Genomic DNA, 15978 nt, shown 5'->3' with positions numbered 1-15978 from the left:
GAACTCCTGAGCTCAAGTGATCCTCCCACCCCGGCCTCCCAGAGTGCTAGGATTACAGGCATGAACAACCAGGTCTAGCCAAAAATTTTTTATTGAAGTATAACAACACACAGAAAAGTTTCATACTATGGCCCTCTAAAATTCCACAAACTAACTGGACATACCCATTTCAACCAGCAATAAGAACATTGCCAGCACCCCAGAAACTTGCCTCATGCCCTCTTCTAAACACTACCTCCCCTCAAGGGTAAGCACCATCATGATTTCTGTCACAAATAGCTTAGTTTTTCCTCCTTTTAAACTTGATATAAGTGAAATCATACAGTATGTACTCTGCCTTCTTTCACTCAATATTATGTTTGTGGAATTCATTTAAGTTGTCCCGTGTAATAATAGACCATTCATTCTCATTTCTGTATAGAATTCCATAGTGTGAATCTACCACAATTCATTAATCCCTCCAACTGTTGGTGGGCATTTGGGTAATTTTCAATTTGGGGCTGTTATGAATAAAGCTGTTACCAATAGACTCTTGGTGAACATATATAGGCATTTCTTAGGTATAAACCTAAGAATGGGATGGCTCGGTGACAATTTTTACAACTTCTCCTGGCCCAGGTTGGAAGTTAGTCAACACTGCCCTCAGCCCATCACGTAGTTATTCTGGACAAGAACTAGTGAATTCACCTGCCTAAGTCAATCTAAATCAGGGGTTTTACATTAAAGTTTTCCCTTTGTTCTACAACTTGTTCTTGTGAAATACTATTCTGTCTGGTCAGAGAGCAAAACAGGTGACTCCCCAGAGCACTTGCACCTGCTGCACCTCCCAGGGGGACAGATACCAAGGCTGAGACCTGCAGCTGCAGTAAACCATGCTCCCACCAGGGGTATTCTGGGGTTGGGAGCTCTCTTAGCAGCAGGGTAGACTGACTTTCTTAGTCTCCCAATCTGAAGTCATCCAATATGTTGTGGTTTTTTTTTTGAGACAGAGTCTCACTGTGCTGCCCCGGCTAGAGTGCCGTGGCATCATCCTAGCTCACAGCAACCTCAAACTCCTGGGCTCAAGCGATCCTCCTGCCTCAGCCTCCTGAGTAGCTGGGACTACAGGCATGCGCCACCATGCCCGGCTAATTTTTTCTATATATTTTTAGTCGTCCAATTAATTTCTTTTTATTTTTTTAGTAGAGATGGGGTCTCGCGGTTTCGAACTCCTGAGCTCAAACGATCCACCCGCCTCGGCCTCCCAGAGAGCTAGGATTACAGGCGTGAGCCACCGCGCCCGGCCTCACCCAGCTAACTTTTAATTTTTTTTGTAGAGGTGGGATCTCACCATTTTGTCCAGACTGGTCTGGAACTCCTGGCCTCAAGGGATCCTCCATCTCCACATAAAAGGTACATGTTTCTGCCAGCGCGGTGGCTCACACCTGTAATCCTAGCACTCTGGGAGGCCAAGGCGGAAGGATCACTTGAGCTCAGGAGTTCGACACCAGCCTGAGCAAGAGTGAGACCCCGTCTCTACTAAAAATAGAAAAAATGAGCTGGGTGTGGTGGCCTGTGCCTGTAGTTCCAGCTACTCGGGAGGCTGAAGCAGGAGGATCGCTTGAGCCCAGGAGTCTGAAGCTACAGTGAGCTATCATGACCCCAACTGCACTCTAGCTGGGGAGACAGTGAGACTCCATCTCAAACAAACAACAAATGAAAAAAAACCCTACGTTTCTGGAGAGACATTTATGTGTGTGAATAGAAAAGGCCTGACAGGTTACACACCACTCTGACAACAGCAATTACTTCCAGAGGAGAGAGTGGGAGGTTGTGTTGGTGTCAAGATTAAGCTTCATCTAGAATGAATTTTTTCCGAGATTACATTTGTGTGTTATTTGTGTAATTAAGTTGTGTTAAAATTTTAAGCGAATTTCTCTTTATTTCTACCAACTTCCCTGCTACCTAAATATTCTTAAAAGAAAGAACAATAGACTCTCCCTGGTACTGCCAGTAGGTAGGCTTCCCTTCTAAGCAGAGACACCCAACTACTATCTCTCCACCTACCTATAATGAAAAAGGTAAAGGAACAGATAAAGTTCCTTAAACAAGCTTAGGTTTGACAAAGTCCGGGCCATGACAGGGCCAGGGCCTTCAAGAGAGCCTTCCGTGAAAAGAGACCAAGGCATCGATTTAGTGAGAGAGAAAACAGGCGACTGATGTCCATTCACATTTAAGAAAAGTGCGTTCTCCAAGGACCGCGCACATTTCTATGGAGCTGTAAGGTAACACAGGAGGGAGTGAGGTGCTTTAACTCCGTGACAGGAGCAGTTAGAGAAGGGAAGGTATACAAGATCTAATGGAACAGAAATAGGAGCTAGTGCACATATGTTCAACCAATTATAGCTTAACAAAAGTATCTTTTGTAGCACTGTACAGTTTGGAATATTCTTTCTCATACAAAAGAGGCTTAGAGTAAGGAGTCCAGGCCAAATGCTGCCACTAAGACATTGGTTATCTCTCATCCATCGGCGAACATTTTTTGTGGCTTAAGTTTCCTCAATGAAACAGAGGGCGGTTCGGGCAGACCAGGCTCGAAGCGCAGCCATTCTCTGTCTATCCAAAGCCAAGGGCAGCTGAGAATCAACCCGTTAGCAAGCGCCTCTTCCGCGTGGCTGCGGACGGGATGCCCATCATTTCTATTCCTCGCTGGGGCTCCCCGGGTGACCGGAAGAAGAAACCCGATTGTGGGACTGACCGTGCGCCCCACTTGCTCCAGGCGCGGGTCACTCCCGAGCCCCGGCAGTGATGCATCCAGCACTGAGGCCGGAAGAGGTCCCGCGGACGCCCTGGGGCCGGCGCTGGGGAGGAGGGAGCGGAACGCGCCGGCCCCGTGACGTGGTCCAATGCCCGGCCAGCGCCGGCAGTTTCTCCCAACTGGTGGCCTGGCCCCCGCCGCCCCCCGGGCAGGGCCGGAGCAGGAGGAGGGGGCGGGCCCAGGACGTGGCCCAATGGGAACGCGCGCCGGGCGGCGGGGGCGGGGCCGGGCGCGAGGCGCAGGGCCCGGCGGCTGAGGCTCCAATGAGCGTGCGCCGCGTCCGGGGCCGGCTGGTGCGCGAGACGCCGCCGAGAGGTTGGTGGCTAATCTAACAGTTTGCAAACCGAGGGGAGTTGTGAAGGGCGCAGGCTGTGGGGCGCGCTGCCGGCCTCGTGGGTACGTCCGCGCCGCGTTTGTCCCCGCTGGGGTTACAGGAGCGCAGGCAAGAGGTAGCGGCGGTGGGGATGGAGATGGGGGCCGGCCACCCCTCCTAGGGGAGGCAGCGTGCTAGCTCCGGGGGCGGGTCGGCAGCGGGAGTGAGGGCCGCACCGATGCCGGTGCGCTTGGCCACGCACTGTGGGCCCCGCAGCTCGGCCCTCTGGCTGCCCCCACGCGCTAGGGGTGGGCCGGGATCCGTTTCCGGGAGTGGGAGCCGCCGCCTTCGTCAGGTGTGGCTTAGGTGAACACCGGGGACCCGATACCCTTCCCGTGAGGAACCTCACTGCTCTCGGCACAGTGTCTGTGTGCACAGCCAGGCTGGGGAGTGGGCTGGGAAAGGGGAGTGGGCGGCACAACCCGCAGGGATGCCGAGGAGGAGACAGGCCCTTCTTCCATCCCAGCCACCCCCAACGTCATCACCTCTCAGTGCCCGTCCAGGCCCAGCCTGCCTTTCCCCACCAGCGAGGAAGCTCCAGGTGTGGGGAGTAGTTGAGCCCTGGGCGGGGATCCCTGGCCGCACCCCAGGTGTCTTGAGGACAGACTCAGTGCTACTGTGCACCACTTACTGCCTGTGCAGTGGACGGAAGGCTCTGGTCTCTTGTCCTAGTACCTTCTCTGTTTAGGGATGTGGTGCAGCTGAGGACCCGAACTATTTCACTTGGGCCTTTGTGTGGGCACTTTTGGGGATGATTAGAGAGTGGTTGGTACTCATCAGGAGGGAGGGAAGGAGGTGTAGGCTGCTCTACCCTGTGTGAGGATGGGGTAGGTATGAATCTTACAGCTTCTCCCTTCTTAGATGTGGTTCTATTTCCTTCACTAAGGGCATCCAGTTACAAGTGGTTTTTTCCTTCTCCCCCAGGGGCACAATGGCAGCCACAGTCAGGAGGCAGAGGCCAAGGAGGCTAGCCTGTTGGGCCGTGATAGCTGTGCTCTTGGCAGACCTGCTGGCACTGAGTGGTATGTACCCCAGCAGAAGGATTGAAAGAAAACATGAGTGAGTGATACGTGGTGGGAAGGGAGCATGAGGCTCCTACACAGAAGTCTCTCGATTGCTGTGCACAGGCTTTTTTCTTTGCCTTTTTCTGTTTTCGTTTCTCCACAGAAAGTGGTATGCTTTGATTAGAGGGGCCTCAGGAAGGTAGGTGAAGGGGGCTAATTGATAAACCTGTTTTCCTTCCAGACACGCTGGCAGTGATGTCTGTGGACCTGGGCAGTGAATCCATGAAGGTGGCCATCGTCAAGCCTGGAGTGCCCATGGAAATTGTCTTGAACAAGTGAGGGTGGCCCCAGTGTCAAGGGTGGGGAATGAGGGAGTCTGGGCTCCAGGTGGGTGTGTGCTCTTCATAGACCCACAGCTGATGTTGGTGTCTGTGTGTGTGTGTGTGTGTGTGTGTGTGTGTGTGTGTGCGTGCGCGCGTGCACTGAGGCTCCTGAGTCCACACCCTGCTGCAGGCATCTGGGCCCAATGTCTCTTTTCCTTAGGGAATCCCGGAGGAAAACCCCAGTGACTGTGACCCTGAAAGAAAATGAAAGATTCTTTGGAGACAGTGCAGCGGGCATGGTAAGCTAGCAGCTCCCCTTCCCAGAGTGGTGGGCAGAGGAAAGGAGATGGTAGACCCCAAAGTCTGTTTCCTTACCCATCTCTGTCATGTAAGAGATAGGTGATGGTGGGCTTGGCAGCCTAAGACTCTGTTCCTTCGCCTCTCAGGCCATCAAGAATCCAAAGGCTACGCTACGTTACTTCCAGCACCTCCTGGGGAAACAGGCAGATAACCCACATGTGGCCCTTTACCGGACCCGTTTCCCGGAGCATGAGCTAAGCTTTGACCCACAGAGGCAGACTGTGTACTTCCAGATCAGCTCGTGAGTGTTCTGTTGGGGAAGGTGGGCTTAGCAGCCCTGCTGTGCTCATCACTGCCCTGTGTTCGTGATTGTTCTGCCTTAATGCCTGGCTGTCCTTGTCTCCACCTACCCTCTCTCTCCTCAGGCAGATGCAGTTCTCACCAGAGGAGGTGCTAGGCATGGTTCTCAATTACTCCCGTTCCCTGGCTGAAGATTTTGCAGGTGAGTGGCCAGGTCAGCCAGTGGTGGCCAGGCTCCCCAGGATTTAAGGCAGTGATTCTCAAATAGGAGCAGTTTAGCATCTCAGGAAATATTCAGCAACGTTGGAAGACATATTTGGTTGTCACAACTGGGGCATCTAGTGTGCCCGGGTGACAGAGCAAGACCCTGTGTCCAAAAAAAAAACAAAACAATATCTGCCACCAAATGTCAGTAGTGTCAAGATTGGAAACACTCATCTAAGATACGGAGCTGGTGGAACCCTGTTCTGTTGTCCTCTGTAGAACAGCCCATCAAGGACGCAGTGATCACCGTGCCAGCCTTCTTTAACCAGGCTGAGCGCCGAGCTGTGCTGCAGGCTGCTCGCATGGCTGGCCTCAAAGTGCTGCAGCTCATCAATGATAACACTGCCACCGCCCTCAGCTATGGTGTCTTCCGCCGGAAAGATATCAACACCACTGCCCAGGTGAGCCAGGGAGGCCTCCTGACCAGACATACAGGGTGGCTGAGTCTGAGGATGGAGGCTATGAGGCCTGTTTTGCATCTTGTTTGCATGGCTGGCCCTTGGAAAAATGCAGCAATGGTCTCTTCTCAGCCCCTGTTGTAGCTGCTCGGCTTTACATCAAGAGGCAGACAGCCCCTTGAAGGCAGGCATGCCCCCTGCAGCTTGATAAGATTCCTGTGACAGTTGCTTTAATGTCTCTGCAGAATATCATGTTCTATGACATGGGCTCAGGCAGCACCGTGTGCACCATTGTGACCTACCAGACCGTGAAGACTAAGGAAGCTGGGATGCAGCCACAGCTGCAGATCCGGGGAGTGGGGTAAGCAGGTGCTAGGAGGAGGGCTTCTTATTAAGACCCTTGGATCAAGGGTTTCTTCTTGGAGGAGTGAATGCTTCACTCTCCTGCTCCCTGCAGGAATGCTCTCCTGGATAAAGCATCAGTCATCGTGGGGGACCACTCACAAAGAGTCAGGGGAACCTGGAGAGAAGAGGAGGACAGTTTGGGAAGATTGAAAGGCAGGGAATTTCCTGAACTTAAGGAAATCCACAAAGCTGCAGGCCATATGTGGGGTGTCAGATTCAATCATTTTTTTGATCTCCTGTCATTTACAGTTCGCTTAAATAACTTATCACTGTCGTCTTATTTCTTGAACCCATCTTTTCCTGTCCATCTTCACCATTACCACCCTTGTCCAAGCTACTGTCACCTCTTACCTGCAGAATTAAAAAAGATCTCCCTGTTCCTAGTGATGTCTGCTTTCAGTTCTTTCTCCATATTGCAGCCAAAGGGTTATTTTTAAAATGCCAATCTGATCATGACCTGTTTCTTTAAAAACCCTTCAGTGACTCCAAAACTTTCCCTGTACCTGTCTCAGCCCTGCCTCCCACAGCTATCTCCAGCCCTGAGCACTCTTGCTCTTTGAGCCCCAGTGATACTTGCCCTCCTTTGGAACTTGCTGTCCTCTCTCCCACCTCAGAGTCTTTACAAGCTCTGTTCCCTCTGTCCAGAACGTTCTTTCCTCTCCACCTAGTTAACTCCAGCTCATCTTTCAGGTTTCAGTTCAAGCATCGTTTTTTCAGGGAAGCTTCCCTGGACATTGCTCAATAGCTCAAATCTCCCATGCACGTATTCTACTAGCATTGTCTACCACACCTTTATAATCACGGGGTGGTTATAAGTTCACATTTATGTAGTTATTCAGCTTTTTGGCCTCAGAGACCCTGTCTCTCCCCACTTCCCCCTACCACGTTTGTGTTTCCAAAGACAAGTACATAATTGATGCTGATACTGTTGAATGATTGGGTAGATGAACTGTCACTGTGAGATGTCAGCTGTGCTGTGATGAGTTGAGAATAGAGTGTGTGTCCACACTTGGGGCATTGGGGTAGACAAGGTCCCCCAAAGCAGGGGAAAGGTGCCCTGTGAGGATGACAGGCTGCTGTGCAGATGCTGGGACCCTATGTGTGCCTCACGTTTTTTTCTTCTCCCTTTTCTGAACAGGTTTGACCGCACCCTGGGAGGCCTTGAGATGGAGCTCCGGCTGCGTGAGCACCTGGCTGGGCTTTTCAATGAGCAGCGTAAGGGCCAGAGGGCAAAGGACGTGCGGGAGAACCCTCGTGCCATGGCCAAGCTGCTGCGTGAGGCTAATCGGCTCAAAACCATCCTGAGTGCCAACGCTGACCACATGGCACAGGTGCCCGCATGTGGCTGGTTTGAGGGCAAGCTCATCCCACCTAGAGGGTGGAGGACCCTGCTGCCTATCAGCTGGGCTGCTTGTGCCTGACATGGCCCATTCCATTCTTCGTGTCCCTCTGCCATCCTCCCTAAGTCCTATTCCCTTGGTTTCTGTCCTGCCCACCCAGAGAGCAGAACCTGGGTGAGAACTCTGACACTCCTCATCCTCCCCCAGATCGAGGGCCTGATGGATGATGTGGACTTCAAGGCAAAAGTGACTCGAGTGGAATTTGAGGATTTGTGTGCAGACTTGTTTGAGCGGGTACCTGGCCCGGTGCAGCAGGCCCTCCAGAGTGCCGAAATGAATTTGGTGAGGCGGCAGGGGGAGGGGTGCTGCCCGGTGGGGAACAGGGTAGGAGACGTGGGACATCAGGGTAGAGTCAGTGCTGAGGAGAAGGGTTAACTGTGTGCTCTCCCACCCCTCGTTCTTACCTCCTCTGCAGGATGAGATTGAGCAGGTGATCCTGGTGGGTGGGGCCACTCGAGTCCCCAAAGTTCAGGAGGTGCTGCTGAAGGCCGTGGGCAAGTGAGTGGGGGGGCAGGGCTACAGGGGAGGGAGTCTAGGCTGGGTGCTCCAGGGTGGGTGGTGCTGAAGCTTGGGGCTTTCCTAGGGAGGAGCTAGGGAAGAACATCAACGCAGACGAAGCAGCCGCCATGGGGGCTGTGTACCAGGCAGCTGCACTCAGCAAAGCCTTCAAGGTGAAGCCCTTTGTAGTCCGCGATGCAGTGGTCTACCCCATCCTGGTGAGTAAGCCTGACTGATCAGGCGACAAGCTCCCTTTACCTCTCCAAGTGGGATCTTCCCTTCTGCTTTAGCCCGTGCCTTTATCTTTCTGCTAAGAGATGTCCCCTGTGCCCCACCTGAGAACCTGCCCTGGTTCTCCAGTGTGCTTTCTCTCTGCCCGCTGTGTAGGTGGAGTTCACACGGGAGGTGGAGGAGCCTGAAGGGGTTCGCAGCCTGAAGCACAATAAACGTGTCCTCTTCTCCCGGATGGGGCCCTACCCTCAACGCAAAGTCATCACCTTTAACCGCTATAGCCATGATTTCAACTTCCACATCAACTACGGTGACCTGGGCTTCCTGGGGCCTGAGGATCTTCGGTGAGGGGCGGGGGGGGTAAGATGGGAGCTCCAGGGAGGGGGAGGCTTGGCTGCCAGATGACCCAAGGGGTGAGGGAGGAGGTGGGGCCCGCAGGGCTAAAACAGGGGAAGTGGGCTGCAGGGTTAGGGTTAAGTTGTAAGCAGCTTCTCTGGAGAATGGTTCCATCCTCCTGGGTGTGTCGTGGGAGGGGGCCCTGACGTCTGTGCCAGGAGGCCATGTAGTCTAGAGTTGGAGATGGGCTGGGTGGGTCTCCTTGAACTCCTCTTTCCTTCCCATCCAGAGTATTTGGCTCCCAGAATCTGACCACGGTGAAGCTAAAAGGTGTGGGCGAGAGCTTCAAGAAGCATCCCGACTACGAGTCCAAGGGCATCAAGGCTCACTTCAACCTGGATGAGAGTGGTGTGCTCAGTCTAGACAGGGTGAGAGCAAAAGGGGACCCCCGGTGCAGGGCAAGGGCCTAGGCCCTGCCAGCCTTTTCCAAAGCAAGTTCCATGTGGTATTAGGACATGATCACCAGAAAGGGTTTGAGAATCAGATAAATCTTGGCTCTAAACAGAGCTAAGCAGTGATCTGGTGTGAGCCGCCTCATAGAGCGTAAATGCTTGAGGGCATTGTAAATTTCTTAGAGGGAACTATAGAATGGCTGAGGAACCCATTTTTGAAGAACAGGTCTGGGGATTAGTGTCTTTTAGAATATAGTGTGGGAAACGACAGCTCAGACTATTAGTGGGCGGAGAAGCGAAGAGCTCTGAGGGGAAGAGGAGCTAGGATCCTGTGCTCCGAGGGCTCAGTCAAAGCAGGTGGGCGACCATCCATGAGTCCTTAGAAAAGTCAGGTGCAGCTCGTCCTACACAGCTGCGAGGCACGGGGTATGCATAAGCAGACCCCACTTCAGGAGGGTGTTTCTTCACTTTGAACCTGTTTTCAGGTGGAGTCTGTATTTGAGACGCTGGTGGAGGACAGCCCAGAAGAGGAATCGACCCTTACCAGTAAGATGAGCATGTGCACGATGTGTGTCCGTGTGTGAGAATACGCTTGTGTGCAGTGTGGACAGGTGGACGGGGCATTGCCCCTGGGTGGGGAGGCGGAGTCACTGCTACAGTCCCCTTTTGAGTCTTTGGGCTTTTTTTCTCCCCTAGAACTTGGCAACACCATTTCCAGCCTGTTTGGAGGTGGTACCACACCAGAGGCCAAAGAGAACGGCACTGATACTGTCCAGGTGAGCTCAGGATGGAGCCAGGAGAGCATGGAGGAGGGCGTGTGGTGGCAGCAGGGAGAGGGAGTGGGGGTGGGCCTCCCCCACCTCTCAGCCCATGCCAAGTTAGCCATACGCTCCTTGGGCTCCTCTGGGCTCTGAGCGGTTCCCTGTACCTGTGCTCCCAAGGCCCACTCCCCTCGTCCCCAGGTGCGCTCCCTTTGTCCAGCAACTCTGTTGCAGTCCGCACAGCCCACTCTCCACCTCCATACAGTTGTCACCTGTCTACCCCCAAGCTGTATGCTGGGCGGTGCACACCTTCAAAGCAGAGCCAGGGGCTCTGCCTGTGACTGTTACGCGGGCCTATGATTGCTTCCCAGGAGGAGGAGGAGAGCCCTGCAGAGGGGAGCAAGGACGAGCCTGGGGAGCAAGGGGAGCTCAAGGAGGAAGGCGAGGCCCCAGTGGAGGATACCTCTCAGCCCCCACCCGCTGAGCCTAAGGGGGACACAGCCCCTGAGGGAGAAAAGGCCCCAGAAGAAGAAAATGGGGACAAGGCTGAGGCCCAGGTGAGCCATGGACAGTAAGGCCAGCGTGGACCCAGAGGCTAAGGGAGTGGGCACCTACTTTGTTTCGTGCCCTGCAGTGAATGTAGAAGGGCCGAGGCTTTTCCTGACATTCCTGACTCTTCCCACCCAGAAGCCAAGTGAAAAGGGGGCGGCAGGGCCTGAGGTTGTCCCTTCAGCCCCAGAGGAAGAAAAGAAGCAGAAGCCTGCCAGGAAGCAGAGAATGGTGGAGGAGATCGGGGTGGAGCTGGTTGTTCTGGACCTGCCTGACTTGCCAGAGGATGAGCTGGCTCGCTCCATGCAGAAGTAAGTAAAGACAGCCAGTGTGTGTGTGCACGTGTGTGCGCGCACATGTGTGTGTGTAGGCTGGCAGGCTGTGGGATGACCCCCTGGGACGGAGAGCCATCTGACACAGCGTCCAAGTTCTAACCTGCCCTCCCTCTTCCCTGCCCCTCCTTTGTCCCACAGACTTCAGGACTTGACACTCCGAGACCTGGAGAAGCAGGAACGGGAGAAAGCTGCCAACAGCTTGGAAGCGTTCATCTTTGAGACCCAGGTCAGTAGGCCGGGAGGCAGCACCCCCGGCCCTGGGGCTTGTGCTTTGGGGCATCTGGCTCTGTGAGCCTTGCCCTTGGGCTGACTGCACGCTTGCGCTTGTCTGTGTGTCCCTCCCTAGGACAAGCTCTACCAGCCCGAGTACCAGGAAGTGTCCACGGAGGAACAGCGCGAGGAGATCTCTGGGAAACTCAGTGCCACGTCCACCTGGCTGGAGGATGAGGGTTTTGGGGCCACCACGGCGGTGAGGGGCTTCCCGGGACATGGCGGGTGGGATGGGAGCTCTCTCCTTCCTCTCCCAGGGCAAGAGTGAGGAGAACTGGGACACGAGCCCACAGAGAGGGCCGTGGGGCTGACCCCAGGCTCTCCTGTCATCCCTTCAACCCCTCTGCCTCATCCCACTTCCGCCAGATGTTGAAGGAAAAGCTGACTGAGCTGAAGAAGCTGTGCCACGGGCTGTTTTTTCGGGTGGAGGAGCGCAAGAAGTGGCCCGAACGGCTGTCTGCCCTCGATAATCTCCTCAACCATTCCAGCATGTTCCTCAAGTGAGCGGTGCCTGTTTCTTCCGCCTTTATTCAGTCCTGCCAACACCGCTGACTCCCGTTCCCTGCACCCCAGGCTCCTTCCTCGGGGGCTGATTTTCTCCTCTTTCACTTCCAGGGGGGCCCGACTCATCCCAGAGATGGACCAAATCTTCACTGAGGTGGAGATGACAACGCTGGAGAAAGTCATCAATGAGACCTGGGTAGTCACTGTGTGGATACTTACCTGGATAGGTAGCGGGCGCCCTGTGCCATCCTAGGCTGTGTGGGAGAGGTGCAGGTGGAGCCACAGCGGCCCCTGCCTCCTAGTGTAGCACGCAGTTGGGAAGGCAGCTGAGCCCACGTTTGATTTGTGCCAAACAAGGGCCACAGCCATAACAGTCATGGGACTGGAGGAGCAGCAGAGCCCATCCCCGTGCCGGGAGAGAACTCTGCTTCGGGAGCTGGGGTTTGAGCTGGCTTCAGAAGATGGGCCAGGGTTTGGCTAGGTGAGATGGACTTGAGTGAGACAGAAACTTCTTGAGATGTGTGGGGACCTTTTTAGAGCCAGAACTCAGAAGTCGAGAGGTAAGAAAGGAATAATCCAGGGGTTTGTTCAGCTGTAGTCACTGTGGAGTAGCAGGATGTAAGGCAGCAACGAGGAGTCGAGTGAGCAGTTTGGGACTCCACCGTGGAGAACTGTGAATGCTCTCTGAGGAGTCTGCTCACCCCCCGGGGCTGAGGTCAGGGGCGGCAGAGTGATTTGCAGTCTGAGCAGGGAGCCTTAGGCTGGTTGGGGGTGTGATTCCACCTGGGACAGAGATGTCTGCTCTCTCCACGGCTAGCTCGGAGCCTATCCCGGTCTCACCCACAGGCCTGGAAGAATGCGACTGTGGCTGAGCAGGCCAAGCTTCCCGCCACAGAGAAGCCCGTGTTGCTCTCAAAAGACATCGAGGCCAAGATGATGGCCCTGGACCGGGAGGTGCAGTATCTGCTCAATAAGGCCAAGTTTGCTAAGCCCCGGCCTAGGCCCAAGGACAAGAATGGGACCCGGGCAGAGCCTCCCCTCAATGCCAGTGACCAGGCGGAGAAGGTCATCCCGCCAGCAGGTGAGGCCGAGTGCCTGGCTCCAGGTTCTGCTGGGCAGGGAGAAGGTCGCCTTTCCCTCCTGGGGCTACATCTTCCTCCTGGTTTCCTTCCAGGCCAGACTGAAGATGCAAAGCCCATTTTAGAACCTGAGAAAGCAGAGACGCGTGAGTTGGGGAAGCCATGGTTGGGAACGTGGGTGTTGCATTAGCCCAGGGGTAGGCAGACTGGCAGGCACGGCCTGTTTCTGGACGGCCCATGAGCTGAGGATGTTAGGGTTGTTAAAAAAAAATAGGCAGGCCGGGCGCGGTGGCTCACGCCTGTAATCCTAGCTCTCTGGGAGGCCGAGGCGGGTGGATTGTTTGAGCTCAGGAGTTCGAAACCAGCCTGAGCAAGAGCGAGACCCTGTCTCTACTAAAAATAGAAAGAAATTAATTGGACAACTAAAAATATATAGAAAAAACTAGCCGGGCATGGTGGCGCATGCCTGTAATCCCAGCTACTCGGGAGGCTGAGGCAGGAGGATCGCTTGAGCCCAGGAGTCTGAGGTTGCTGTGAGCTAAGATGACGCCACGGCACTCTAGCCCAGGCAACACAGTGAGACTCTGTCTCAAAAAAAAAAAAAAAAATAGGCAAAGAAACCAAATGTGACCTACGTCGTGAAATATTTACTAGCTGGCTCTTTACAGAAAAAGTTGGCCAGCCCCTCCCTTAGCCTCTTCTTTCTGCAAGGACTAACCTATTCCTTCCCCAAAGCAGAGTCTGAACCAGTGGACACTGAGCCTCTGGAGCTAGGAGGTCCCGGAGCAGGTGAGAGTGGGGCTGGGGTGTGCTGGGAAGCCCCGTGGGGTCTGAGGGGAATTTCTGCAAAGAACTGCAAAGTTGCCTCTGTTTCACCTGCTGTTACTCCCTTTGCTCTCCCCACCTCCCAACAGAACCTGAACAGAAGGAGCAGCCGACAGGACAGAAGCGGCCTTTGAAGAACGATGAACTATAACCCCTGCCTCCTGTTCCCCATTCGTCTCCACCCCCTTCTCCCACCACCGCTATTTATTAAACATGGAGGGTGGGGGAAGGGGGTGGTCCTGCCCTCAGGGGCTCGAGTCCTTTTCTCTCACCTGTGATTAGAGGTGTGGGGAAGGAAAGGAAGGGACAGCTCTCACTGGTTCCTTCCGCAGTAGCTCTGTGGTTAAAAACTGAAATTGTTCTCTTCCCCAGTCCCATCCCCTGGTTCCCTGCCCATCTAGGCCCTAGATTTGGGGAAAATCACTATTATGTCTTAACTCTTTGCCTGTGGGTAGGCGAGAGAATGGCTGTCAGTGGTTGACTGAGACCTGGTGGTGGGAAGGATGTCCTGGGATACTGCGGAGTCCCCTGTCTTCTCCGACCTTTCTTTCTCTCCTTGCCTCTTCCACCGTGAGAGCAACGTTCCATTCAGGCCAGTGTCTGCAGGGCCTCGGTTACTAGGTTTGGTTTCTGAGTGCCTATCTATGTTCTTTTCTCCCTTCATGGTCTTCTCTTGCCCTGAACACCCTCACCCACCCACCCATTCCCATCTGGCCCCTCTTCCCATGGGTTTCTTTGGCTTCCTGCTGTGAGTTGGGCAGCTCTCTGCCCCTTGCCCGAAGCCCTTCCATCTGGACTGGCTGAAGTCAACGTAGAAGTATTCCCACCTGCTTATACAACTCCTAGCGGCCAGAATAGGCAGGGACAAAGTGAAGAAGGAAATCCACCGCCTCTCCAGTGAATGCCATGTGTGACAGCCCTGGAGCTCCCACCTGTGGGCTGTTAGGCCCAGGAAGGCCACCGGGAATGGTTGGTGCAGGATGCCAGCATCCCGCAGGCTCTGTCAAAATCTGCATCTTCCCCGTAGCCTGGCATCCCAGGTTCCTCTGACTACCTGCCCCCTTCTCTCTCCTGCTGTCCTGCCTTTCCCAGACAGAGCTTTCTCACATCCCCTGGCCCCTTGGGCTGACCAAAATGTGCTTTCTACTGTGAGCCCCTATCGCAAGACCCTGGGGGAAGGAGAGACCACCACGGTGTGAATGTAAAAATGCCACCTCTTTTTGAGGCAGGCCTTGTGGGTAAAGGAAGAAGGTCAGGGTTGGCCTTCCATTGCTCTGCTAGGATGGGGGGCGGGCCCCTACCACCATGCCGATGTCTAGAGAGCCCGTCCTCCAGTGTTCCACCGGTAGCAGGAGCTAGGGCTGCCACCCCAGCTCCAGGACAAGAGCAAACCTAGTTGTGTCAGTCATTTTGTCTTTTCTCTCTCTCTTTTTTTTTTTTGCCACATTGGCAGAGATGGGACTTAAGGGTCCCACCCCCACCCTCTCCACCCCGTGTATGTTTGAGTTCTTTTATTAGCAGTTGAAGCTGGTTGGATAGATTTGAGTCAAATTTTACTTTGCTCCATTGTTAATTGAAAAACTGTTTCAATAAAATATTCTTTTCTACAGTTTGGGTGCTATGTTTTTGTTTTTTTTTTTTAAGAAATGAGGTCTCACTATATTGTCCAGACTGGTCTGAAATTCCTGCTGGTCTCAAACTCAAGCAGTCCTCCCACCTCAGCCTCCCAGAGTGCCTGTATTACAGGCATGAGCCACCACGCCTGGCCATGTACTATGCTTTTTTTAAAACGTGTTTATCTCCCGAACATAAGTAATGTTCAGGAAATAACAAGGAAATTTAGAAGATAGAAGTTTGAATAATGTAATTACCTATACTATTACAGCCAGAAGACTATTAACATTTAGTTGAGGTTTGTGTATGTAATATTTTTCATGGAAACAATATCTTGGTATTTTCCCTTAACATTATGTGGATGCCTACATCCCAGGCATTTTTAAGTAACATTATTTTTAAAGTAGCAACCCTGTTTTACAAATAAGAAGGCAGTTCCCAGGGATTAAGGAATTGGTCCAAGGAATGAGAGTGTCAGGTGCTTCAGCTAGGATTTGAACTTCATTCTGACACATTAGCCCTTGCTCTTTCCACTCTGCCACAGGAGTGTGTTGATAACAGATTCGCTGTTAGTAGCACAGTTGGGTTGTTCATCAGGAAGGAGCCATATTTTACCAAAGGAGGATCTCTCTTGTCATTAATCCTGTACATGTGTAAGCAACTGAATGTAAATTTAATGACTGTGAAGATTTTTTTCTTTTCCTCTGAAAGTTGAACAGGTCAGACAAGTTTTGAACATGGAAGTAAAAAAAAGTTCTTAGAGCAGTTTTAGATTCACAGAATTGAGCAGAAGGTACAAAAGTTCCCATCTTCCTCCTGCCCCCATGTACTCAGCCTCCCCCAGAGTGGTACACATTTGTTACAATCAATCTATGCTTCATTATTATCCAGATCAGGGTGGGGAACCTGTGGCGTTCTGGATCCTTGAGTGCAGCCTTTTGACTGAATCAAATTTTACAG

The 15978-nt window shown here is 53.3% G+C and overlaps 1 protein-coding gene across 3 annotated transcripts; it reads left to right on the top strand.

The window, feature by feature from the left end:
* The first annotated feature begins 3059 nt into the window (after positions 1 to 3059).
* On the top strand, positions 3060 to 15013 carry HYOU1 (hypoxia up-regulated 1). 3 transcript variants are annotated; one of them, XM_012655414.1, is made up of 26 exons: positions 3060 to 3246; positions 4095 to 4192; positions 4416 to 4509; positions 4718 to 4796; positions 4944 to 5098; positions 5223 to 5299; positions 5581 to 5762; positions 6005 to 6120; positions 7303 to 7495; positions 7712 to 7846; positions 7980 to 8062; positions 8148 to 8280; positions 8450 to 8637; positions 8919 to 9057; positions 9567 to 9627; positions 9778 to 9857; positions 10214 to 10395; positions 10526 to 10702; positions 10865 to 10952; positions 11073 to 11195; positions 11363 to 11496; positions 11612 to 11696; positions 12347 to 12581; positions 12675 to 12725; positions 13318 to 13368; positions 13491 to 15013. In XM_012655414.1, the coding sequence occupies exons 2-26, from the start codon at positions 4102 to 4104 to the stop codon at positions 13553 to 13555; spliced, it is 2997 nt and encodes a 998-aa protein (XP_012510868.1). In that variant the 5' UTR covers positions 3060 to 3246; positions 4095 to 4101; the 3' UTR covers positions 13556 to 15013. The 3 variants fall into 3 exon arrangements, with proteins under 3 accessions (XP_012510868.1, XP_012510870.1, XP_012510869.1); XM_012655416.1 differs by having other exon boundaries at positions 10214 to 10399; positions 10533 to 10702; XM_012655415.1 differs by having other exon boundaries at positions 10214 to 10399; positions 10530 to 10702; positions 13494 to 15013.
* The last annotated feature ends 965 nt before the right edge of the window (positions 15014 to 15978 follow it).

This window comes from Propithecus coquereli, unplaced genomic scaffold (genome assembly GCF_000956105.1).
Source record: "Propithecus coquereli isolate 6110/MARCELLA unplaced genomic scaffold, Pcoq_1.0 Scaffold477, whole genome shotgun sequence".
Taxonomy (NCBI): Eukaryota; Metazoa; Chordata; class Mammalia; order Primates; family Indriidae; genus Propithecus; species Propithecus coquereli.
Note: the sequence above shows the minus strand (reverse complement) of the source record. Positions and strands in the feature narration are given on the sequence as shown.

Coding starts and splice junctions, on each gene's coding strand:
- HYOU1 (XM_012655414.1), top strand. CDS start 4,102: ATGGCAGCCACAGTCAGGAGGCAGAGGCCAAGGAGGCTAGCCTGTTGG. Junction 5,763..6,004: donor ATATCAACACCACTGCCCAG/GTGAGCCAGGGA, acceptor ATGTCTCTGCAG/AATATCATGTTCTATGACAT. Junction 9,858..10,213: donor ACGGCACTGATACTGTCCAG/GTGAGCTCAGGA, acceptor ATTGCTTCCCAG/GAGGAGGAGGAGAGCCCTGC.